The sequence below is a fragment of the Pempheris klunzingeri genome, chromosome 6 (assembly GCF_042242105.1).
Source record: "Pempheris klunzingeri isolate RE-2024b chromosome 6, fPemKlu1.hap1, whole genome shotgun sequence".
Classification (NCBI taxonomy): domain Eukaryota; kingdom Metazoa; phylum Chordata; class Actinopteri; order Acropomatiformes; family Pempheridae; genus Pempheris; species Pempheris klunzingeri.
The window spans coordinates 6,690,297-6,718,106 of NC_092017.1; the positions used below are offsets into that span (position 1 = coordinate 6,690,297).

Sequence of the window (27,810 nt, forward strand, 5' to 3'; positions counted from 1 at the left end):
ACCTTAATTCTGTGTTTATTACCATGTTGTCCTTCTTGCCCAATTGTCTCTGAACAATCCACTCATTCGAACATTCGCTGCTCCTCATCCTCCAAGTGATCCCACCTTTCAAAATGATGCTCCAGGCCAACTGTTATTTTGCACTGGACTTTTCCGCTTCCTAAGGGCTGCGTGTAAGATTTAATTGTAACTTGTGCCTACGTTGGAGCTATCGCTCCAATCTAAGTTAGAAATTGCGTTCACATTTGAACTTTCGCATGGCTGGTGCAGCCCAGTGCAGTGCAGAGGGTCCTGGAAATGAACCCGAAGCTTGTTAACAACTTTATACACCAACACAAACACACAGAGGAATCATATTTATGGACTATTTATGGAGCAAGAAAAAGTTCTCAGAGTTCCAAACAGTTCAGTCAATGGTCAGACTAATCAGGTATCAGATAACCGCTACAACAGCTTGGTGCTGAACCACTTTTTAGACAGTGCAGTGCAACTCAGTGCAACTTTGGTTCAGTTGTAACTGACGTGACAAATCTGAGTCTCTGTACAATTGATATTCGGATTGTCGTACACTGTGACCTAAAGATACATGAATTTAAGATCGAGAGATATTATCCTCGCGTATCAAGTGCTGCCAAAGGTTGTGTCTCCGAGGTGGGACTTTATACTCTCACAGCTAACAAGAGTTTATGTGACTGAAGCAAGAGAGGCTTTAACGGGGGAGGAGAGGGAGGGGAGAGGGCACGTCAGAGAGGGATGAGCAGGTCCAGGATGGATATAGAAATGGAAGGAAAGCATGGAAGTTTGTAAGAGATGGGTGAAAGGCAGGAGATTTTCAGATACTCAGAGCTGAGTGTGTGTGAAGAATGGTCGAGGGAGGGGGAGTTACAGGTTTTTGAAAAAGATACAGAGATTATCGACGGTCAGACGGACAGAGAGAGGAGACTTAGGATTAAGAGGGGAAACAGATATAAAGTCAAGTTGAAAGACAGACAGATAAGACGTCTTCTCACCTCTGCTCACACTGTATTTTGTTATGAGATCTGTGTTTTAGGACAAACGGCCTTGACTACAAATGTGGCTCATGTCGGTATTATCTGTACAAGTAGGAATACGCTGATCAAAATGTACTGAATCCCAAACTCAGTGCCACACTGTTGGACATCTCAGCTGTGACATGGGAAAATACTCTTCTCCTCTTGTCTACCTGTTCTTCAGCTAAATTAGATATTTTTGTTGACTAAAATCCCGGATGTTTTTTTAATCGTGGCCTTTTAAAGTGTGTAGTGCTCTGTAAAGCTTTTGTCTTTACCTAAACATGCTTTTTAGAGATTAAACGAGAAAATTAATCTGCAAGTAAATTGCTAGTGGATCAATGTTTGTGTTATAATTATGTCATTTTTTAGAGATTGTCTTGTTCGCATACGCAGTGTTTCCACTATAAGCATATGTAATTGAAATTGATGAAATGATGCTCTTCTCTTCCATGGATACAGGTGCAAGCTGTATGAAGCTCATTTGTTGCAGAGGATGTGCTTGTCAGTCCCTGTGGACTCTGCAGGATCCACACACTCGCCTTTCTTGTCTCCTGCTGTCCCCTGCACTGCTTCTCTCTTCTCTTTACCTCGCGCACAAAATCCTCTCAGAATATTACTTGTTGTTCATAAACGAAAGGCTTAAAGGAACAGTTCCAGTTTTTCTGAAATAAGCTCGTTTGTTGTCATGGTGTGTGTTAGATCAATAGGGAAGATCAATACCATTGGCTTGTGTGTGTGTGTCTTAAGTAAAGAGATGGATGTTAGCTTAGCATTTCTTTAGCAAACAAGGATCATGGTCAGAAACATATATCTCAAAATGAGGGGGAGGGAGAGAGGGAGGGCAGCATCGCCATACATCTTCCATCCATCACACTAACAATTACACAGATCTACAAGCACACATCATCAGATAAACACATTCATCCAGTCCTGTCTATTGAATTATACTTCATTAAATCCCAAATCTGAGCCATGGTCAAATTAATGTCATGTGATTGATTGCTTCACCTCATGTCATTAAGACTGACAGCAAAAGGGAGGCCTTAGCCTAATGCTAGCATGCTAACATTAGCTAAACCATGCAGGTGTTTTCAGTTATTCTGGATGATAAAATCTCGTCTTGGGTTTACGTTGGGTGTAACATGCAGGTGTAAATTGTCTCACTCTAACATTTACGACATCACTGTCATTACACGCCCACACTCCCACATGCAGTGACAAGGTCTAATCAGCCAAATTAAGTGAAGACACCTATGTGCACCATGGGAGTGTGGGGGCTCTTAGCTGAGTGACTGGGTGTCTCTCACATGACAGATATTCAGACCCTTTAGTAACTTCATTCCCAAAGCATAAAATGTAACTACTTTTTGAGCAGACATCAGTGCCTTTCACCTGAACTCGAGAACACCAGCTGAGAGCCGAACATGGTCTGACAAAGGAATGAGCTGCACTCACACAAACCTGTGTGAGCAATGAGTGACCATTGTTTGCTTTTGTTTGCATGTTTTAATGTTACAGAAATCTGACATGTTGAGCCAAACACTTTCTCTAATGGTGGGACAGAATATCTAGAGAGTACATGGCATGCCTGTCAATATTAATGCACTAGTTTTATATGGAACATTGTGTCCATGTGTGAAGCAGAGTCCTGTGCTTTGTATTGGCATTCCTGGAATATGCAGCATACATACATGAGGGCCAATTATTTGGTTTAATTGGAATTGCTGCATTCTTAGTGCACGTTCGATGCTACTACAGCAAGCATTTAAGCACACCCCCTCAATGTGACAAGCTCATTTTAAGCCCCATTGTCAGAGAGGAATTCATATGCAGTGTCAGTTGGCATACTTGTATTGTTTCTAATTGCAATGCAGCGTATAATTCAGGGTGTCATGACTTCTCCGAGAGACAGACGGTGATTAATTCCCTCCGCTTTATAAACTCAGAAGAAATTTTCAGCTCAAAAGTTCAATCAAAGAGAAAACTCTTCCGCCCACCTGTGGAGACATTTCAAAAGAAATGGACCCATTAATGCGCAATAGCCCACTTAAGTATTGTACCAGGTCTTTTGACAAACATGTGACACTGCCTACGTACAGTGGTTGAAAGGTTCAGGCTGGAACCCACAGAGCTTTTCTTTCATAGTAAATCACTGACTTTTGAACTGTACTTTAACAAAAAGGTAACATCACTTGATGCCTGCATGGCTAAAACAGCAAGTGAGCTATCACCCTATTAATTCATCTTTTCGTCCATCCATTTTGCACCACTTACTGAGCCCTTTCATGACGGATGGGACTGGACATAGCAAGAATATCTTCACAGGGAGGCGTCCAGGAGCCCATAGACTGTAAATAAAGATAGACGACGCAGACACAACATCCTGGATACGGGTGCTGCCATCTTGTGCTGGTGACGCTGCACAGTAATGATCAGGGTCGTACAGTAGCCCGACGCAGTCACAGGTTAGTTAGCTGTCAACCATGATGTTTCAAACCCCTTTTTATTGCATCAAATCACTAATTTAAACCAAACTGATCAGACAAAGGAGCATTTGAAGGATGAGTGTGAAAGAACTACCATCTTTGGGTGCAAATTATTTGTCATGTAGTTTGATTTCCAGCATGGAGGGGGTAGGCTTTATGACCTATGCTGCAGCCAGCCATCAGGGGGCAATCAAGACGCTGTGGTTTCACTTTTGAGAAGCTGCCATGTTGTCGGTCTTGTTACAGTTTATGAGCCATCCTAATGAACGGCCCAAACTGAGGCAAAAGACATCTGATGCAGATGTCCAATCTCCTGACCCATAAATCTTGTCAACATTGTCTAATAATTGATAAAATAAGATAAGAGGGTCTTGCACACTTGACACTGCAGGTTTATTTGAAATGTATTCAACCAACTGACCGATTCACTGTTGTGATCAAAGTATAGCTCAAATAAAGCAGTAGTTAGTTAAAACATTATGCAGCTATTTTACCTCAAAATAACAGATTCAAAATCAATTTGATGGCACATGTAATTTTGATAGTGTTGATGGTCATGTAATAGGGAGAATGGCGCCTCTGTCAACCGAAGTGCCGGCTCTTGTTCTATGTACAACACTACGGCACGACACGCAGCTCTGGGTCTGTGGGTCTGACTGCTGTGGGTGCAGATGGTTTCGGCTTTCCTTTGCTCTCCGGCATGGTCTTGTGTTGAAGTCTGTTCTTGGAATATTTTGTCTAGTTGTTACTTAGACATCAGTGGAATTAAAGATGCTATCGTCCTGTAATTACAATTACTTATTTGAATGATCTGCCAAAAGTTAGATTAATAAGAAAAAACTTTAGGCTAACTGGTCAAATATCCTCAAGGAAACTGACGAAGAAGCAAAGTAATCCTAGGAAGTACTCTACTTTTTACAGTTGCTAAGTTACTCCTCACACACACAGCCATTTCTAAATTCAGAGATAGATTTCTAAGAGTCTTTCTGGACAAATATCCTAGAAGTGAACACTGAGCTCACATCAAAAATCGAAATTTAGTCTGAACCAACAGAATATTAGTCAATTATAACATAAATGTTAGAACATCACAATGAATGCAACATGTGGTAACACTTGAATGTTGCCATCTGGGAAATGCTGATCGATGGCAAACAAAACAAACACAGAAAACCGCTTTTAGTTGGCTGTTTATTGAATTTACTATGTGTCCTATACAGTCATGTTCCCAGTGCTACAAAAAGGAGGACAGAACAAGAGCGTTCAACGACTTGTTTAAGGACAAGTCCGCACTGCATGTAAGAAATAATTGAGGCGCCAAAAGTTCATCAAAATGCATCTTTATTACCTTTTAAGACTCGTTCAGAAGATTTGTGCCACTATACAAGTTTTCTCTCTCTGTCTTATGAATGGCTGGTGATCCATTAAAAAACACAGAGAGGTCTGTAAGGCATTGGAAAAACTGATATTCATGATTTCCATTCAAATATATTCCATATCAAACAAAGATTTAGTATTTGGAGAAAACCTAACCTCAGCAGTGGATGTATGGAATGAAGACTGGGGAGATAAGATTACATAATCAGTGATGTTTGAATAGTTTATCGAGTTAATTCACTAATTTCTTTCTGTATTTATTAAGTGGTTCTTTTGAGTGTTGAGTGTTTTCTGCATATATCTACAACACCACACTCCGTCATGGCTCCTGCATGTTTGGTTGTGCAAAACAATCTCATCCGACATTGCTGATGCCGCTGATGTTATAGTAGTTAAGTAACAGGGCTCCTCTGTCACTGCGCCCCGCAATGAATGATAGGAGAGGTCACAGCCTGCTGGTGCTCTATGGAGGGTTTGTACGGTGTGGGACTGTGTCCATGAAGTGTTTTTGTCAGGCAGAAAAGTGCCGGCAGGACGGTGAGATGAAGCATTTGTGTGGTGAGAAGAGAAAAATGCTGCACGTAGGATCTGATTCTATGACTACAGGTCACCGCTTATATTTAGACCACTGTAATTGTGCTGTAATTATAACAATGGCGTCTGTCATGTGATGCCATTGGGTCTTTCTTCCACTGACTTGTGAAAGAGAAGTCTGTAAGTCGGCAGATACATTTTTAGAGTTTCAGTTTAGAGGAGCCACACGATTAAATCGTTTCATCCCAATTCAAATTAGCGGAGGGATAACCGTCTCGACAGGCCAGAGTCGTCACTACACCCTGCTCTGTGGGCCCAGTGATGTGAAAGATTCGGTAGCGTTTATACCCGGGAAGTCAAACTTTTTTGGCTTCATGCCCCCACTGGGCAACTTTTATTATGAATGAACGGAGCCCTGCCTCCAGTACAGTTATACATCTATGGTGCAGGGTGATGAAAGCACAACACTCACCAGCAACATTCAGCTTTTCTGTGTCTGTCGTTAAGGTTTTTTTCACATCATTAAGCTCCAGATGGACGGACGCGGCCAGAGCGAGCTTCTCCTCCATTTTCTTGGTAACCTGGGCGACAAGTCTTTACTCATCAGGGCTTAATGAACAGAGGTTTCACTGTCATTTTTGTTGTTCATTTACGTTGTTGTTACAATTTACTCATGAAGTAAAAGCATGTCAAAGTTATTTACTTATTGCCAAAATGTTAGTTAACAAAATTATCTATGTGCTGAAAAGCTACAAGTTTAGAGTTTCTAATTATAATTAGTTATCATTTTGAGGTACTGAATCATTACTTCGAGAAAGTTTTTCATAATGGCCTTTTTTTGCTCATTGGCAGAAATGTGGTTCCACAGGTTGCAAAAATGCCTTGAAACAGTATTTTGAGTATTTTCACCGGTTTACAGCAAGTTGTGTCTTTTCTAAATTCTGAAAATGTCCATAATTAAGCTACCATGACATTGTCGCAAAATGTTTTCTACCCCCTGCTGCACACGCCTCCTGCATTGTTTATGAATGGGAAACCCGTCTATTCTTCCTTAATTTTCTCCTCATTAGGCACAGTGACGATGACGCACACCGTGAATGACCCATTCTGAGAAAACAATAAGCTGAGCTATGTTTTAGTAAGCAATAAACAATATATTAAGAAGGAGCAGACAGCCTCTTTGTAATTAGAAAGAAGCTATTTTTATACTTGTGGGTCAGGCAGTGTCCAAGGCAACCTGGTGCCTTCCAGGAATTCCTGCCAGAAGGAAAGCTGGTGCCAGTGGGGTCCCTGATGCTGTTCTCACCCTGTGGAGAGAGCTGCCTACTCACACATCAGATACCCAGAGAAATACAGCATTCATGCCAGTTCATTTCTCACTGCGTTAGCAAGCAACTACTGCAACATCCTTGTTGCTGTGTTTTGTTTTTTTTTAACTCCCAGCACAATATTAATTTGTAATGTCCCTGAAATTTGCAGCTTAGTGTAATTGTTTGGCTCATACCTGCTGGGACAGAAAATTGCCTCGAAAAGTTTATTTTTTTAATAGGCGGGTCAGCTGGTTTAACTTAGTTACAGGATGGCTTGGATGCATAACAAGGCTGAGTGATGCATCCCATTTTTTCATTTTTCTTACTGCTAAATTTGGGTAATGAAGTCATCAGCATGAGGAGCATATAACGAGGCCCTTGGTAACGCCACAAACAGAATAGATCTCAGTGGAATATTAATATGCTGATGGTGGGGTTCAATCAGCATGTAATGAACTTACAAACATATCTTGCTTTTACCTGTTTTACCAGTGTTTTCTTTCACTTTCATGGTAACATGTGACAGCAGCCCTGAGCAGACAGACAGACAGACAGTTATTAAACAGTTGGAGGTAGGGCAACAATACTGAGTATATATGGATATGTGTCCTTTTCTTATTTTAATATTTCATGCTCAAAGATTTCAGTTTACCCATATTAAACCCGTATTACACCCAAAATACACCCGCATTGGTGTGTATGACAGCTGATGAACTAGATATTGCAGTACAAAAATATATGGTTGAAGTAATTTAGAAACAGTGTCTCCTTTATGTAGTTGGTCTACCAGAGAGCGCCAACAAGTTTATTTTACAGCAGTAAAATGTTCCAGCTTAGTACGCATACGTGTACGTGTGTGTGTGTGTGTGTGTGTGTGTGTGTGTGTATGACTCCTGATGATTGCACAAAACATCATTCTTTGCTCTCCGCAATGATCGCTTCATGAAGGCCAGAATCATGAAAGCTCCAGTAAAACTAACAAAGAAAAAGTGATCCTGAGCCTCTGTGGCTGTGTGGTTGACTGAAGAATATGCAGAGCAGAAGAGCGAGGAAGAGGACATGCTATGTTGGACACTTCTGTTGGGGGTTGATAATGATAAATAATACACAACAATACCAAATGTACCATGTGTTGCATTAAGCTCCCTCAAGGGCAGTGAAGCATGTTAACAGACTCCATCTATCCATCGATTCATTTTCTATACCGTCGTATTCTCTGCAGGGTCAAGGGGGGGGCTTGAGCCCTTCCCAGCATGCACTGGGTGGAAGGTGGGGTACACCCTATGGGCAATTTAGAGTTTCCAGTTAGCCTGACCTGCATGCAATTAAACTGAGGGGAAACTCTCAGAGATATGGCTTCTTCTCTCTCGTTTAAAAGGGAAGGGACCCATTTAGTGTTTTACAAAATGAAAAGATCTGAACAAGTTGTGTCCTCACTTTGAAATGGAAGTGAAGAAAATCTGTCACCTTCTATCACAAAGGACCTGTGAGTTATTGGGGTTTCCAGCCCTGACATGCTGTATCCGCACACTTGACATGAACTCAGAGCAGCAGGTCACACCAGGTGGATGATGAAAGTTTGTCTCCTCCATCCAAGCGACCTTTAGCTGCCTCTAATGAGGACACAAGAAGAGACTTCAAGCCAACAATGGAATATGACAACATGTCTCAAAGCACAGGGCAGATACAGACTGTACTGTATGTCTTTTGCTGCATAATCACAAAGTGCCAACTTCGCACTGCGGAGCTTGAGCCGTATGCTTTGCCCTAGTTTACAGCATGTGGTGCAGTGATCAGTGCTGGACTTTCAGAAATGAACTGTTAAACTTTATCTTTCGTCTACGTTTTTGTCAGGAAAATATTTATTCGACCATGATGTTCAAATGTGAATGTTTCTGACTATTTCATGTCTGAAAATGGGTCATTTTCGACTGTGGAAGGAGAAGATTGCCCAGTGTTAAACCAGAGTTCACTGTAATGGCAGATATAGAGAGTGAAGCTATTAAATCTGCTGAAAAGAAAACATGAACACAGAGTTAAAAAGGTACTTTCTGTTCAGCATGTTTTTCACTTATGTCCTGTTCATCAGCCCAACAAAAAGTATGAAAATCTGATGTGTGTTTCTTAGTTACTTTATTATTGAATACACACATATTTCCATGCAGGGCTAGTTTGTCTACACTCTGTATATAGAATGTGTTGATTAGCTGTATCGTGCCCAGCTCAGACACAGTGTGATGGACCTTGGTTCATCCGTAAATGTATCAAAAAATAATTACAAATTAGTGTAAGGGGACAGGAAGGCCGCTGGCATATGCCTCCGCTCTCTTTCCACAGAAATGAAAAGCTGCACCACTGCACAGAGCGGCCGTGCCATCATGGCAGGAGGCTTCTTCCAGGCTGCTTCACATTCCAGCTGTTTATTCCATCCTGCACTATTAGTCTGCCCGGCCGCTGCCTGATTTGTATTCTGGTCATTTTAAACACCCGGTAAACGATGGCAGAATAATTCCCCACGTATCAGAGCCGACATTAAGCCATGTGCAGATTGTATATATTATAATAACGAGTCATATTCCCATTTGTCCACATGATTTAAAAAGTGATCCGGAAATATTCCATTATAAGAGTAAAACTGCTCAGTGTGACCCAACTTAACACCTTTATGAGAGGACAGGCTGATGAATGGTGGAATTAAATATTCCACTTTCCACACAGTATTTTATCTTAAAAGTAAAGCTGAGCTGAATCACACGGGGAGGAGAAGAGAGTTTGGCGTTGACAGTGGATGACAAACACCTGTTGTGACATCATTGATTGGGGCGTGGCCAACATGACTGAAAGTTTCAGCCCAGCTGTGCAGCAGCTGCCCGAAGCCTCAGGAACAGGGCAGCAACACGCATGTCTTCATCACCGTGATGCTGCCAACAATACACAAATAATACAAAGTGTGAATAGTGAACGCTTCAGTCTTCTGCCACTGAAACAAGGTCCACTTTAACTTTAATGCAGCTGATTCTTCATGCATCTGGCAGGTCTGTGTGTATCAGGGGATCTATTGGGGTCTATTCCTACTGTACAGCAGTATCTCTGATTTCACCACGAGTATATACCTCTATACCTGTATCAGCAGCCTTAATACAGCAGCTCCTCTGTGGCAGTCGAGGTGAAAGACCCATTTTCTTCACAGTGATGCGTGCTGTAGTGGCTGACAGCAGCTGCAAGCAGCGGGGAGGGAAAGTGGGATCGATATTCTTTGAGCGCAGTTAAAATTACCTTCTAATGTGAAATTATAGAAGAGATTACAAAGAAGGAAGTTTGTGTGTTATTAGAGATTTACCTCTCACCCTCCATCTGCAACTCACTGTTTCCAGATGTGATAACTTCAGCTCATATTAGCTCAATTTGTTTGATTTGCAGCACTTTCCCTACACCGGTCATTAAATCCTGGATAATGTTCACTTATTTCAAATCCCCTGAGCTCCATACAATTAAAGGTCATGAGCACCCAGTGGTTCTCCTGATTATAGACTTCATTCTAATTGGTGGGCTATTCAAACTGGTGCAGAGACCGGGTAAAAGGTCAAATGCATTTCAGGAGGTTGCAGCAGTATGAAAATCTGTGGGCTGCCGTAGGAGGGCACACTGTTATTTATTTCATTATTCATTTCACTATTTCCATTGCCACCTATAGTCGTCCAGTAAGTAGCTATAACTACATATCACCTTATACACCTATCACCTTATACCTCATTAAATTACATCTAGTTTCCAGTTAATGTGAGGCAGCAGCAACGTGGGGCTTTTAATCACAACCCTGATACTTTTTAAAAGAAACTAAAGAGTTGCAGATGTATTACAGGGTGGTGAACTGTTGTGTGTGTATATGCCCAACTAATTCAGTTGGGCATATGGCAACGTATGAGTCTGCTGGTGTCTATTCACCCTTAATTTGATTGGATGAGTCAAATCCTGTGTCTGCTACACCTGGGAGATGCCTCAATGTATGTTGAGTCATGCGTATTTACGCCTGGGGAATGTGTGCGACAAACATAAACTGGCTTCTTACTGATGATACTCGCACTTAAAGGTACTAACCCTTTTGCCATATAAAGAATTTACAAGGAAGAATAATAGCTTGTATTTGGTTTCAAATCTTGAGAAAGACGCAGATATTTACAGTAACCTCACTCATAGCATTCATCAGTTGAAACCAAAGCTTGTTCAACTCTGCAACAGCAGCATAGTTTGACTTTGACTTTTATTTTGATACCTGTATGAATCAGATACTGTCAGCAGTCTGATATAGACATCATGCATTTCTAACAAGAGGCTAAATGTGATCTTGAAACTATTATCTTATTATCTCTGCAAGGCAAAGATCTAACATATGCTAAATTCAATTTTTCAGTGCATTCAAAAGATGCTTATCTGCTCTCTTACCTAGAGAGGATCGATGCTCTGTACAATAAATATGAAGTCGTTCTCCTGATGCGGTGGCCCAGTCATGCTGATGCACCTATAAAACTGTCTGTCATGAGGCACCAGTGTTGTCTTGCTTTTGACCATTTGTTATCCTGGTTCTGGTCCCTCTAAGCCTGTTAACTGATCACAGTTTGTAGATAGGTGCCTTCAATCCAATTCAATCCTGGGCAAAGGAGGAAGGGACCCAAATGCAGAGTCACTGCTGCGATCATCAGAAGAGAGGCCTATAAAACCCTTTAGGTTTCCAAACACACATTTATCTGCTGTGTTTACTTGTCTTGCCTCTCCTGAATCCACTGCACTGAGCATTCAACCACATAACCCCTGTTAGAGTGAGAAAAAGCAGGTCAGTCAGTTGGATGGATTGCCCTCAGATTTCTAAGCAAGAGCAGCCTGGATAAAGAAGCCAAAGGTTTCTGCAGAGCAGCAGGACGTTTTAGTGAGCGACGTGTACGCTGTTAGCCTCTGTGGAGGGACTCAAAGCCATCGACTACATAAAAACAAGGCTGCTTTATATCAGTGTAGTTGTGTAAAATCTTTTAATCCATGCTAGGGTCAAGGCTCTAGGAATGGCAAGGTCCACCACTTAGGTGCAGACTGAAATATTTATTGGATGGATGGACGTGATATTTGTACACACATTCATGGTCTCTAGAGGATCAAGCCCTGACTTTTCCTGCAGCACCACTAAGAAGTCCAAGTTTTCACTTATCTATATATACTTGATGGATTGATACCAAATCTTGTGCAGACATTCATGGTTCCAAGATGACGTATGCTATTGACTTTGATCAATATTTTCCTCAAGCACAGCCATGAGGTTTTGTATGACATTTAGAACTGACGAAGAAATAGAGTTGTATAACTGATTTACTGATGTGCTCTGGTCAAACAGATCCATCAGCGATCTGACTTCATACTCTCCAGCTTGGCACATGCATAAACTACTGTGACATATTTTCCCATACGTCACTTAAAATGTACAAAGTGACAAATATCAACTAATTGAGTTGCTGTAGACGTGTTGACAGAAGTTTAAATCAGCAGGTGGATGCATTGCAGCCTGGGAGAGTTGGCTGTCAGCACAATGGGGAGTTAAGCAAATCACTGATCAATGGTGCCAGGTGAGGTCTCGACATACGGACAGCAAACAAGTAAGGTGATAAATGCTCCCGCTGGTGAAGGTGATGAATAATAGATGGCATACAGAGATGTGTTGCTGAAAGCCATAATCCTGTCATTTACAAAGAATCAATACTGCTGAGTAGCAGGTGAAGATCCTCCTTGTTATTCTTGAGCAAAGGACACAGAGGAGCATGAGGGGTGTTTTTGAAATGAAATGGCCTCAAATGACACAGCACTACATTTCCACTTATGTGTCTTTTGGTTTTCTTGTTTCAGGAATACCAGATTGACATCATCTTTGCTCAGACGTGGACAGACAGCCGTCTCAGATACAACAGCACAATGAAAAAACTGACTTTGAACAGCAATATGGTTGGACTTATTTGGCTACCAGATACCATCTTCAGAAACTCCAAGAATGCAGATTCCCACTGGATTACAATGCCCAACCAGCTGCTCAGGATATGGAACGATGGGAAAATACTTTACACTTTAAGGTAAGCACAGAAAAGATTTTCTTCAGCTGCTTCTGGTAAAGTAAAACGAAAGCAAACTTTTTAGAGGGGAGGACTTCACTGCGTCAGTGAAGAAATGCAGAATGTATGTTCTACATACCCTAGCAATTTTTAAGTGAAATATTCTAATTACATTAATCATTAATGAATGCACTACGGCTATAACCAAATTATCATACATAACCTAAAACAATGGGTGAGAGAATGCTGTTATCTGGCTGTTTGCATGACTAAGATCAAATTGCATATGCTGGAGAAGTCACGCATTACTGCAGGACTCCAGGTTTGGAAGTTTATTTTATAGATGGAGAGGACAGCTCCATTATTCAGGGAGAATAACCTGGTTAACTTCTTGAATATTCCAAATCAAACTGTGAGAAGTTAGTAAGGCATGAATATACCTCATACTGTTTTGGTTTCACGCAGGCACCTCATTGGATTTAATGCAGGGGCTCTAACATTTTAGCCACACTAGCAGCAGTGGCTCTTTGGCGATGCTGCTCGGTAGGTTGGTCCATCACTTTGGTCCAGACTGAAACATCTCAACTACTGGATCGCCATTCAGTTTTAGTAATAATAGATAATAATAAATACAGACATTCATGATCCCCAGGAGGAATACAATCATTGGTGAATCCATGATTATTCATCTAGCGCCACCATGAGGTTCATATTTGTAGTTTCGAGTGAAATTTGGTTCAGAAATTCACAATCTCCTCATGATGAATTGTACTCACTTTGGTGATTCCTTAACTTTTCATCTAACACCATCATCAGGTCAGATTTTGAATTCCTCTGGTAAACACCCAGCGTTTCCATCATTCTCAGCTGTACTTTGCAAATTAGCAAATGTTAGCATGCTAAAATGAGATTGCTAACACGATGAACATTATACTTGCTAAACATTAGCATGTTAGCATTGTCACTGTGAGCTGTGAGTAAAACTTAACATTTAGCTCAAGGCCGCTCTGTAACCACACACAGCCTCGCCGAGCTGCTAGCATGGCTGCAAACTCTCGGTTCTGTTTCTCTCTGTTTGTGTACTGTGTCATCGTCTAACTGGGTTTGTAGTATGAAGGCATAATTAGGAACGCTTTAAGATGTCAGTGTGCATACTAAATTGGCTCAAGCTTTGTGTGAGTTTTTCGTGGAAGCTATTGTCTCGCAAAGCAATGCACAGAAATGTGAAGTGAGAGCGTGCTCACAGCTCTGGAACTATGCAATGACAACACAACCCCCGGGACTTCTCAGATTAGAAATGTATGAAAACTTTGGGAAAGATCTCTGTCTATTAACAGAGCTGCAACTAACATTATTGTTAAAAAATTGCCAATTATTTTCTTGACTAAATGTTTAGTTTGTGAAATGTGAAAAAAGTTTAAAGTATGGAAGTGAGACGCAGCAACACGCTAATATACTTTGGAGAAACTTGGGACTTCCTTTTAAGAACATTTCCTTGCAGTTAATATATTATATATCTGGTTTATGGGCTATTATGTAGCCTTTTGTTAGAAATCCGTATCAACATTTTACACATTCACCGTGCTGTGTGAACATTTTAAAATCTCCTTGGGAATTGCTGAGGTTTATCAATCAGTTTCCACTGTATCAGACTTGTAGCAGTTTCATTCACTGAGGCATTTAAGGACAATAATTTGTGATGCAAACATTCCCCCAAAAAGAGCAGCGCAAAAGCAATTAGCTCCTGTCATTACCGATTGTAAGTGCAAATTGCCTGCTTGAGCTTTAAGACCAATTTACCACGGCAGCCGCCCTCGTGCCCCAAAGCACTCTTTGTAATGGGAGCACTCGACATTAATATAAACTGCTCCTTCAGTAATAAGCATCTCTAGACTGTCCTCAAGCTTTTTTTTTTGGCACTGTCCTTTTGTTGTGAGACATGTCTGGCTTTTTAATTGATAACGTTTAAAGATGTTACTGTATTTGTAGAGCACCATAAAACTTCTTTGTTTTCAATTGATGCCAGTTACCCCAATTCTATGAGCAAGTCAAGCCACAAACATCGGCCAGCTAGGTCCTCCCTCGTGCTGCTCTATTGATATCGACTATTCAGGAGCTTGAAAACTTTGAGGAGTAATATCCGTTGATGGCATGAGAGAAAGACAATGAAATGTCATTGGGTATTAATTGTGCATTGGCTTGGCTGCAGTAAACAGAGATGACATTTTGTGATATCCATGCCTCTCCCACATGCATTGTATTGTCCCAATTCCATGCTTTAATGAGGTTTAAAGATCATACCAGAATTACATTAAAGATTTTTTCCTCCTCTCTTCTCTCCTTTTTCCCATCTTATGTGTCCACTCTTTAACATTACATTCAAATTTACGTTTCTCCTCATTTCGAACTTTATCTGGCTTTTCATATGCTTTCTTTCATGCCGTCTTTTCTTAGTCAGTCCCCTTAACGCTCTCTGTAACCTCTTTTCCCACTGAGATGAGGAATGTTTCTTGCTCTCTGTAACAGGTTTATAATTGGGGGTTAAAAACATATCGGCTGCATGATTACATCCTCAGGTTTGTCTGGTCTTAAGGGACAGCTGACATTTAGCTACATCACAGGCAGATAAGGCAAGGATCCACACATGACGAGTACACTGGGCTGTTTTCTAAGAGGAGTGCGATGGTTTTTTTGATGCATCATCATTGTGGAAGTACACATGATGGTGGCAGAATGGTGGGAAAAATCAGGATATGTATCAAGATATGTCTGTGTGTGTTATTAGTTTTGTGAGTTACAGGCCACTGAAGACTGTCAAAGGCCTGTCGATACTGTAGTTTCTTGGTTAATAAAAGTCAGAGAAGTCCACCTATAATTTTTCCATTTTGGTCCCATAGATACTGTAATTTAGTATTAGAGATAACATGTGAGCAACATAAAGTTCATTCAGTTTATAGCACTAGGTACTTCTACAGGCCAATGCAGTCTCTGTAGGGCATCCTGTTTGTTCAATCAATCGTTTGGTCTATACAGTAGAAGGCCACAGGAGAAAAGCAGCAGATCCTCACACCGGAGAAGCTGAAAGCAGAAAATGAAAAATGAATGTAATTAAATGGATTCACTTTTCTTGGTGCCGCTTGTTGATCAGTAAAAGAGTGAAAACAACAGGCAGGATTGTGTGTGCGTGCGTGTGTGTCTATGTGTGTGTGTGTGTGTGTGTGCGTGTGTGTGTGTGTGTGTGTATGCATGTACAATATACAAACAAAACATGGACCCATTCATCACAGCATTGCTTCATTGCTCTACTAGTGGTAAAAAAAAAACTCCACAGGGTCCCTTTAAGTTTCTGTCGATCAGCTAATCGATTAGTGGACCAATCGTCTCAGCTATGATGCAGAAGCAAACGGGGTGAATGGTCGGACTGACATTTTTCTGCTTTAGACTAGAGCTTTAAAAGTGTGTAATGAAATGTTTTTTTTCTTACAGGTGAAAGTGTCTTTAACATTTGTTGACTATAAACGGCCTTGAGGGGAATCAAAGCAGCCGTTTACAGAAAAACAAGCTGCAAAGGGCAGATTCTTCCTCAGCCTGTGCCGCTGCAGGACACTACTGTTGCTTGATGATTTACAGATCTCTCACAATCTCCACTCTGTTGTCTCACACAAACTGATTATGGTCCTTAAAAACTGCTGGTCCACTCAAGGCTGAGAGGTAGTTTTTCATCGAAGTGAATGTGCACAACAATATGCCCGCATTGTTGTCTCATTTTTAATAATATATACAACAGGATGCTTGTAGAGATACTTTGACAGTCTAAACAAAAAGAGATGTATTGTGTGATTTTCTTTTCAGACTGACAATAAACGCAGAATGTCAGCTGCAGCTGCACAACTTTCCGATGGACGAACACTCCTGTCCGCTCATCTTCTCCAGCTGTGAGTACACTTCGCTCAGTGTAGTGTTCTCAATAGGGCCAGTCATTCTGTTTGTCCGTCTGTTGCACCTATTTATAATGGTCACAATTGTATACAAAAAGTACCCAGTATGAAAAATTAGAATGTTAATTTTGGAGTATCTTATGCAACAAAAAAACACATTTTAATCTGGCTTGTTCCAGGTGACTATGTTGGTTTTACTTCCTTCCACACAAAAAGTACTCACTGAACATGAGCTGATGCTCATGTCCATCACTGTCGACACACCAGGGCACAGATGCTTGGGAGCTGCCTGTGTGTGAAAAATAGGCAGATAAAATGCAGGATCATTTTGAAGATACAACTTACAAGCAAATATGATTTTAAAAGTGTGTCACTGAAAAAGTAGACGTGGAGGGCGACGTCTTTCCAAAAGTGTGCATGTGTTCAGACCTACACACCAACATGTATTCATTTGCAAGCCGTCATTGGAAAGCTGTTTCACTTCTCACATTCAGGCTGGTTTGCAGGTAACTATGGCAACATTCGAATAAGCTGACTTAGTGGAAACTCACACAAAGGTGCCTGCAGAACTAAGTGAAAGATAAGTACGGTAACATGAAGTATAAATACAGTTAAGTGCACTGAAGTACTAACCGGCATCACTAGTAGCATCTAGCGCCACCATTATAAAGAAAGGAGTATGCAAGTGCTTAATATTGTATAACAAGTTCCCTTAAAACACAGTTTCATAAATACTGTATAATATACAGCACCGGATGTGCAGTGTGAAATTCAGACTGTAGAATTTATTCTGAGTGTCTGAGGTTTGGATGAGACATGTAAAGGGTTGCAGCCCATCTAACTGGACATCCAGTAACCCTGGTGATGCTCTGATGATCCTCAGCTGGAGCAGTGTGTTGAAAATGAAGCAAGCTGTATGGTCAAAGTGTTTCCTGCCGTGGATCTCACAGATCTATTATCAAGATCGCACACAAATTTAATGAGATTAGACCTCGCAGATTAGAGTCCAAAACCTGCAGACCAATGCTGTGTCTCCCATAAAACCCATTTCCTTACCTAAGGACATCATCAGACATTACACTGGTTTCCATGGCAACGTCTCAGTTTTCTGATTAAGTCAGATTTGCTTATCTTTAAAGCCATCATGCCTCCGGGGGTTAGGAATAATCAACTGAGTACAATGCAGATAAGAAGTATAGTTGAATGGACAGACATAAGGGGCAGGCTGTGGACTCAGTAGGTAATTAGCATGATTAGAAGCTGCTATAATGTGTATATTATAACACTGGATCAAACCACTGCTGTATGTGTAATGTTAAAAGGGTCGTTCTTAGCCACATTTTAACACCTCTCAGCATCTCATTGTTTTGGTCCACTCTCACTGCCGACATTATTTCCAGCTGCAGCAGGCAGCGAAAATGCTCTGAGAAACAGACTGAATGCTTCTTGTGCAGCAACAAATGGCAGACAGACATAGCAGCAGGTCAACAGAATGAAGCACGTAAGATTTTTAAAAAAAATTTGTAAGAAGCTTTTCCTTCAGGAAGTGATGGAGACCAAAAGCAGAATGACTATTAGATGTACATTCTCCAAGGGGTCACAAAGACGAAATCAAATGAATGCTGATGTTGCTCTGTACCTGTTGGACAGCTCTTTGCTTAGAAGTATGCAATAATACCTTTTCAAGTTGTTGCTGTGCTGAAGTTGCAAAAAGAATGAGCAATTAATATAGTTTTACATTAGATACAAAACACTGCACTGCGCTTTTAGTCTTTTAAGGACTTTACTAAAGGTCAGTTGTACCCATTTGCTACTCTTTTGAGACATGAGCATATTTTTGTACTGGTGTTTTTATTACAGACACACCAGCTTTGCAGTAGTGATTTCTTTGAAAATATTAACTAAAAGTCTTTACATTAATCACCACAGAGACTCATCTGAAATAAGTGTACATAAGCTGTACTTATCGTCATAATACCTTCATGTCTTGTGAAGAATGTAGGGCTTATTTAACTTAATACTTGTTAAAGTCATTGATGTCCATTGCAGTACAGTTTTTGAAGAGGGACGTTGCAAATCTCAGGAAGGTTGCTGACTCACAGTATCACATGATTTGGGATGATTAGACTGTTTCATTTCCAGGTTATTACTGAGTGCTGTCCAATTTCCTGCATTTGTAAATGAATAGTTCTATTGTGTGATCGTGATAAATCCCTTTATTGGATTTTTCTGCTAAAATTGCCACAGTGAGACTCTGGTCAAACATCCAGATGATTGCAGTGCAGCACCTGTAGCTACAACACAGAAACAAAACAAATTACAAATACTGTTGCCTGTGTCCACTAAGAAGAATCAGATTTACAGATCTGCAAACGTGTTATTTTACACCAGAGTTCAGAGAGAGAATAAATGGGAAATCAATTTAGAGTTTAGCTCTCAAAGTGTTTGGAGCAGCTTGCCATTATGCAACAAAAGCAAAAAAGATGTTGCATTTGAGTATAAAGGAGACCCTTTTTCAACATAGTGGAATACTCAATTTCTCCAAAACCCCAAAGTGATTCAGTTTAGTGTCATTTAAGATAAGCAAAAGCTGTAAATCAGAAACCATGAGATGTTTTTCATGTTTCCATTTAAAATGACTGAAATGGCTGAAACTCAGTTATCAAAGTAGTACCACAATGATTAATCAGCATATCGTTTGGGCTCTGATGACTGTGGTTAGTTTAATCTGCAACAGTGTATCATGGTTTATAAGATCATGTTTGTATGTTAAATCTGTAGTAATATTGCAGCAATATTTTCCTGTGAAAAGTTGTGGAGTAAAAGAATAAAGTAATATAATATAATTTAAAATAGAATAAATAAGTAAAATACTTACTTAAGTAGAAGTACAGGAACACAGTCAGACATGTGGAGAGCTGCTAACTGATGAAGCAGGAGGAAGAGGAGTAACATACAGTACTACACTACACAGATAGATGGATGTTTAATATTATGCAAGGGTTCAGTCCTCCATTAAAAAGGTGTGACTAATGATGGCAGATATTGATCCAGTTTCAAATTGAACGTTTCCATATTGAGTACTGTACATTATTTTGAAGTTAATTGAAAAACCATTCATAGATGACAATGTTTTCCTGTTAGGCTGATGTGTGTGAAGTCTTATGAACGTTGTTAATTTATAAATGCGTCATGAATTGTGCTTTCAGCCCACTGTTAATGTTTTATGCAAATGTCACGCAGAATATTGCCAAATCCAGTGTTGCCATTCATAAAAGTTTACTTGGATAAAGAGCTGTTTTCAAGTAAGCTGTTATTTTCTGAACGTTTCGAATTTTAGTGGCCATTGCTGAATCTTTAATGACTTCATTAATTTCAAATGAGAGAACTGTGGCAAATGTTAATGGAATTCATTCATCACGCATGTTTGAAAACAATTAGTAGTTTGGGCAACATCTTCCCTCACAGTTAATGTTTTTGTTAATTGAAAGCCTATTACATCAAATTGCTATCAGGCAAGATCATAATTTTGTTAGCTTTTCTACTTAAAATGATTATGTGTCTGTTTAAGACGGGAAAGATTCAGGCTAGCGCGACACCAAAGCAGGAATGGAATCATTAACCCATCATTAACCTCACATGATCGATTGTAAAAGCACTCCCAGGCTGCGTGCGCATCATGTGAAGGTCAGACCAAACATCAAGATGGATTCAGTACATTATTGAACCAAAGCTTTCATTCAATCTACTTTCCTTCTGCCTCTGTCTGTCTTTTCATTAGCCGGCCTCCAGCACAAGACAAATGTAGCTCTGGGTGGCCCTAGGTCTTTCTGCACAGGATATCCATCATTAGGATGCGCCATGTAGCTCCAAGGGTCACACACACACATGCTCTGTGTAATTGCAGATGGATACCCACGAGATGAGATGATTTACAAGTGGAGGAAGAACTCTGTGGAGGCGGCTGACCAGAAGTCCTGGCGTCTCTACCAGTTTGATTTTATGGGCCTGAGAAACACTACAGACATAATAAAGACCACAGCAGGTAGAGTCTGTGTGTTCCCCTTTCCTTCCTCATCACTAACATTTGCAGATGTGTTGCTGTGTAGTATCAGTGCTCATAGGACACTCACTTCATCATCATTAATGCATTTATTGTGCAGCATGTTGTGTCTAGATTTTTATTTGTTTTCTACATTTTGAAATCAAAGTCCTGCCAAAGTGGTTTGATGAGAAGAAACATCAGAATATATATTGGCAAAGACAATTTAATCCAAAACTCAATCCAAAAACAATGAATATGGCAAGAAGAGTTTCCCTGCATAATCCATAATTCTTGTCAAAACTTAATTCAGTAAACAGAAAATGGCCTTTTTGTTCAGACCAACAACTCAACAAATAGATAAATCCAATAGATAGACCACTGCCTGTCCCATCAATGCTTATGTAATGTCATCCCCTTGTTTACACTGAGCTTGCAAAAAATAGAAAGTACAAGTCAGAAAAGCACCCGTCTATCTTTCCCCTTCTCCATCTGTCGTTGCCATCCACTGCAGTGAATCTTTTTTTAAAACCACTTAAATGTACTTTGCACAACTTTTCTTGCAGCCTGTCTCACAGGTTCCCGACTGAGCAAGCTGTCCTTGTTACTAAAGACCACATCCTCACGCTCCATCTGAGAGAGCTGCTGATCACTGTCTTCCTCTACTGGAACAAAAAGTTGGCATATTTCACACCTGACATAATTTTAGTCGAAAATACAACCCATAAAATTTCACTCCTGGGTGACTGAGCAGCTACTTGACTGATACGTCTCTTTACAGTGCAGCCAAACAAACTTATGTTGTCTCTGTAAAAAAAAAGCCAATAATAATTGCAATCATGATCACTGGTGCGTCTCATTATGCTGCCCTGTCTCCTCGCTTCCCTCACCCGCATCTCTTCTTTGCATCTTAGCTCCCCCCAGTGAGGATGTGAAGCAGATGCGGGGGAAAATTTGACGTGTCTTTCCTCGCTATGAGCTTGTGGAGAAGCCTCCTCTCTCCTTGAGTGAGAGAGTGACGGTGAAGGGAGGGATGAGGAGCAGATTGTGACACAGTGAAGTGTAAAAGTGAGACTGATATCAATGAGACACTGTAACGCAAACAGTAAAGCTGGATTACACGCTGCATCGTTTCCTGTGAATGCCTCACACGGAGAGAGGTGCCAGAATGGCGGGCTCCACCACTAACAATGACAACTATGCAAATAGAGAGATAGTTGCAGAAAGTAAATACATTGGATGACAAGTGTTGAAGAAATGCTGACTTAAAAATTAGGTTTGTTTGAATGAAAACAATCTCGATGAGTGTAACTTTAACATGCTCCATTGACGCCTCTTTGGGGTGTGAAACTGGTCACATATGGATTCTGCATCAAAAACATAACTGTCAATGTGTAAGACGGCTTCTCTGCAGACTGATATTCAGGTCACTGCCTACCACAACTAATATCACTGGGGTTCATAATGCAAATCGGTTTTCCTACCAGTTAATAATGATGCTATCCGCTAAAGAGAGAAATCACTTACTGTATAGGAGACCACTTTAGGAGGAAGCTGTACGTGATCTGCATAGAGCTGACTCAGCTCTTATACTTTTAGAAATGTTATACATCATTTGCATAGAGGATTTCTCAGGAATATTAACCTTTACAGCAACATTCTCAATAGCAGACTAAACAATATGCAGTACTGCACTTTAAAATCTCTGTATAATGATACAGTAGTGTAATAATGTATATGTTATCCAAAGCAGATGTGAGGACCATGGTGTTAGTTATAGAGTCATTTCACACATAAATCAATGACTATTAGTTTGTTAATAACCATCTTCATATTACATGCAGGACAAAGATGTCACCTTTAATTTATTTGGGTTATTTAGCTCATTTTTTTCTATCATTGTTAATTTCTGTGCCAGTGCCCAGAGTGACTGGAGGCGTGTGTGTAAAGTTTCACATCAGCTTGTGTTGTTTTTTTCACACACAGGTGACTACGTGGTGATGACGGTGTACTTTGACCTGAGTAGGAGAATGGGCTACTTCACCATCCAGACATACATCCCCTGCATCCTCACTGTGGTCCTCTCCTGGGTGTCCTTCTGGATCAAAAAAGACGCCACGCCAGCCAGAACGGCGTTAGGTACTGAGGAGCACTGCTGTGAATTGCTGTAAACTTCAGCTGTAGAGATAATTGGAAATACAGCTGCAGACATCATCTCAAGGTCCTACTTTAGAGGTTTCCATTTGCACACTTTAATGATGTTTTGCTTTGAATATGCTCCGTCTTTATGTGCTGTTATCTATACTGCAAGCATATTTGTTTGTCACTTCACTTGAGTAAATCCATCTGCTTTTTCTGTTTTGTTTTGCTTTTTCCCTCTTTTGTACATGCGCTCTGTTTGTTGTTGTGCAGTCCTGTGGAACATTTTGGTGAAGGTAATTGATTTAATTCATTTTAGTTCTCTATTTTTCTCTGTTTGCGTTTTATCCATTATTCACATGTTTGAGTGAGGTTGTGTTTCCCAGCTGAGCTGAAAAGTGCTAAGTACAGCAATTTTTAACTTTTAGACTGACATTACAGAAATATCAGGAAGTATGCATGTAAGTGGGCCAATCGAGAACAGTGCTAATGCAATCTACTGACCATCTTTGCTAATGTTGTTAGAAATCATGTTTTTGGCTGTGTGTGTTTGACTGTGTCACTCAGCTTTAATGGAAGCATATAATGTATTTTGCCGTGTGTGTGTGTGTGTGTGTGTGTGTGTGTGTGTGTGTGTGTGTGTGTGTGTGTACGTTCACAACTGAACAAAGGTAGAAAATGAAGGAGTGCTGTTAGTCGGACATCTTTGCTGTAAAGCAAATGAATCAGTTCCACATGTATGAGGAGAAAGAAAGAAGATAATGAATGGGTCTTAGATGTGGGCTGATTGTAGAGGTAGAGGGGCAGGCCAACTAGTGTGGGAGTAAAGATAAAACCCTTTAGGTGGAGAAAGGGACTGAGGTGAGTCAGCCAATGCCAGCAAACATTTCAGCTCAGCTTTGAGCCTTAATTACAGGTATTAACAGTTCTAACTCAGCTCAGTAGCAAGTTATCAAACCTTTCTTACTGTTTCATTTTTTAGGCAAGCAATCACATTGGTAGGGCCCCTTGAACCATTTATGTTTGACACATTATACACCGGACCTCACAGTTCCCTCCACCTGGAGCTGTCAGTAAAGATTAATGCCTCTGAGAGTTTTCCTCTCTTCAAACCTGCTGTTCATTCTGTCGTCTAGAGCAAAATCTGTGCCACAGCATTAGCAGAAGGAAGGTAAGTGTAATCACTGTGGCAAGCAGAGGCTAAAGGAAAAGTGCGAGATGTCCGCCTGAAATAGATGGGGCTTGCTTGTTACCATGGGAACCTGAGTGAAACAGTCACAGATGTTTTTTTTTTTCTTATAGGCATCTCTATAATGCTCATGCAGGAGGAGATGGGAGAGAGAGGAAAGAATGGAATCATACAGAGATGCTTGAGGAATAGAGATTTTAATCTCTGTCAATCTGAAAGTCTGTCAATCTGAGCGACATCAACACCATCTGCTGTTAGTCCAAATTAAACTGTCGGTCTCTAGCCCAGCAGCAAAGTGGGACCAGTTAAGATAAAGATGGGCTTAAAAACTATAGATTGGGATAAAAGGTTTGGCAGAGTAAGGAGAAAATGTACAGTGCCACTTTTGATGTGGATATCCGGTCAGTGATGGTGGTAAACATAGTCCACTGGTGCAATAACCTCAGTGCATGCCAGCCATGCCTACATTTACCATGATGCATTTTGTGCAAGCTTCTGACTCCCATTCCCCACTGAAAAACAATTAAAAACAAGATTTAACAAAAAAAAATTCCCTCAATGTCGTCCATTGCAGTTACCAGGCAAACTTTAAACCTGGTGTGCAGTATGACGCTGTGAAGAAGTACAGACACTTGGACTTGGACACAAGAGAGAGCAAAGAGCTCACTGTGATGGGACTCTCTAGATTCTGTTCTGGGCACAAAATATTAGGCAGGTGGGAGGGGTCGTTCAAAAAACCTTAACAGTGCAGTATAACTGGTCTCAGAGCTTCAAATTCATTAAAGTCAACAAGGTTTTTATGTAGTCTGTCGTCTTTTCAGAAACCAGTCCAAGACAAATTTAAACTGAAATGTTCATATAATTCCTGAGTGTAAACATGATGGAGTGTCTCTCTTTCTGTTCTGTTTACCTGCGTGTAAAGAGCCAGAGCTATCTGACTGTTTACACTAGTAAGGTCGTGTACAGAGCACCACAGTCCAAACAGGGCTGAGGATGAGGTGGAGGAATGGGACAAACACAGGACTTTCACCCAACTAGCTGAGCTTTGAGTCCAAGTTTATTTTTAGGCTTAATTATTTTTCATTATATTTTTGTTTGGTAAGGTTCAGGCACCAAAACTAGGGACATATTGGAAAAAAATAAATACATGAATAACATTGATATTATTCTTATATCCCAATTAGTTAGGTAATGTAAAAAAGAACCAGAGTCTAAATATTAAAACCTTTTTTCTTGTGGGTCTCTGGAGGATGAAAATGAAAATCAGGTGGAAGAAATAGAACAAATATGACCTGAAACACATTTCAGTATCGACTTCATACACTATTGACTACGATTGAACCAACACAAACCTTGTTGATTTCCATCATCACCTGTGAGCAGTGCCAAAGAGGACTTTGTCCTTTCTCGTTCCCTTCAGGTATAACCACAGTGCTGACTATGACGACCCTCAGTAGTGTGGCCAGGACGTCACTACCCAGAGTGTCTTACGTCACTGCCATGGACCTTTTCGTCACTGTCTGCTTCCTGTTTGTTTTTGCTGCTCTGATGGAGTATGCAACGTTAAATTACTATTCATACAGCGCTCGAAGACCCAGCTGCATGGAGCCTAAAAGATCGGTGAGTTGGCCTTTAATCAGTTTTTTAATATACAGATGTAATAAATATTCTGGCAGTAATATACCTGAAAATCACCTAATAGGGAGCTCATAAGTGATAGAAATGATAAAATGTAGATTGAGGCGATCCCTCTCTTTACAAAAGTAGCTTTTCTCTTATAGAACCGTTTTGTGTGAGAAGTGAGAAAACCTTTCAGGGCTGAGATGATGTGACGCTGCCCTTTATAAGCTCTTCTGATAAGACTGTTACTATTTTAAGGGACACCGCATCAGTCTGAACAGGCTTCCAAGACAGACGGGCCTTTTCTAGCCTGTCAACAACTGAGGGAAGAGACTGCAGACAGACAGTCACCTTTTGTTCTCTGCAGAAAACCAAAGCTCTACTCCATAATGTTAGACAGACACAATATATAAGTGGATATGGATACTAGTGTGAGCTTTGTCCTCCAAATGAGCTTATTTCTAATGTTTCTAAAATTAGAATTCGCCTACATCTCCATCAAACTACATAATAGAACAGTGTTTCAGAGTTGGTGTCCCATTTGTATCAGGTGAGTCCAGTGCAGGATTTATATGTTGCTGACACATCAAACATCCAGCTGGACCCAGACTAGGGACTAAAGGTCATGGCTCTGTTGTGGGTAATAATATATGCTGAGCTTTGAACATTAATTTTAAAAGCCTGTGTGTGTAAATCTGTAATATTGTATTAAACAAGTCTGTTAAACACACTAGAATAACTTTTATCTATAAACATGGGGCGTCAGTGTGGAATGAAGGTGATCTCTTAACTGCATAAGTCCGCTGGGGCTTCAATCTGTCCATCATGGAAGATTTAATAAGAGTAAATGGGTGATATTGAACATGCAGGAAGGAAGTGTAATATTAATAGGTGTGACACTATTGTGACAGGTGACAGGCTAAAAATCAATCACTAGACTAAATAAGCCAGAGGCAGGAGAGACCCTGGCTACAAACACATGGATGTTCTCTGACAATACATGATTGTAAATCAGAAAACTGATCCAAGTTCAGCCAAAAAACCCTGTGAAACAACTAGTCTGTACTAGGTAAAAAAAACAACACTTTACTACTAATGTGATGAGTGAGCGAAATCCGACTCCGTCTCCTTCCTCTTCTCAGAACTATTCAGTCCTGGATGTGAGACCCCCACACACCATCATCGCTTTGAACAACTCCATGTACTGGCAGGACTTTGAGGACACTTGTGTCTACGAGTGTCTGGATGGGAAAGACTGCCAGAGCTTCTTCTGCTGCTTCGAGGAGTGTAAAGGAGGCGCGTGGAGAAAAGGACGCGTCCACATCGATTTACTTGAACTGGACGCATACTCGCGCGTCTTTTTCCCCACCTCCTTCTTGCTGTTCAACATCGTCTACTGGGTAGGCTACCTCTACCTTTAGCACATTGCGGGAGCCTGTTGGGTCACAAAAGAAGGATGGATGAATAGAGAAGTAACACCAAATAAACTCTTTCCTGTGGTACCTGAAGCAGCTACCTGGAGATAAAAACAGTGTGCGTGTGCAGGCCTGTGCCCAGCAGAGCTTTCTGCCTCTGTGACTTCAGGTATGAGAATACGACACAATACTGATTCCCTTCAATATGCTGTACACAGAGGGAGGACAGGATGGACTGTGTGCTAATGACGATGTGAAGACAAAGAGGGCAATGTGCTCTGCAATGCTACCCTAAGCTTCTCCATCAGGAGGCTGACTTGAGTTGTAGGAAATGTACCGGCACGTTATTATCCAGCCATCAGTCAAACCCAGTTGATGAAATCCAAGGACATTCAAACCGTTCATAGTGCCTTCCTCTGGAGGGGTAGATACTATCTGCTACAATAATCAGGGAATAATGATTTATAAAAAAAAAATAAAGAGTCTGAGTCTGGCTTTGACTGATTATGGCTGTTCTCATTCAGAGCTTTGAGTTACATTTATAAAACAGCCATTTGTCGTAACAACCACACAGAAAATCATTTGGTTTTTATCTCTTCATACTGACTTTCAGCCATTAGGCATGACTCATTCCTCCTGC

The 27,810-nt window shown here is 40.6% G+C and overlaps 1 protein-coding gene across 1 annotated transcript in view; it reads left to right on the forward strand.

Annotated features, from left to right (window-relative positions):
- The window catches only part of LOC139202796 (gamma-aminobutyric acid receptor subunit gamma-3), a 43,163-nt gene extending 15,987 nt beyond the window's left edge, over positions 1–27,176 (forward strand). The window contains exons 4-9 of the mRNA XM_070832374.1: positions 12,628–12,848; positions 16,680–16,762; positions 20,673–20,810; positions 22,794–22,946; positions 25,556–25,755; positions 26,898–27,176. Of these exons, the coding sequence (XP_070688475.1) occupies positions 12,628–12,848; positions 16,680–16,762; positions 20,673–20,810; positions 22,794–22,946; positions 25,556–25,755; positions 26,898–27,176 (1,074 nt within the window). The remainder of the gene's footprint in view (positions 1–12,627; positions 12,849–16,679; positions 16,763–20,672; positions 20,811–22,793; positions 22,947–25,555; positions 25,756–26,897) is intronic.
- Positions 27,177–27,810: the final 634 nt, after the last annotated feature.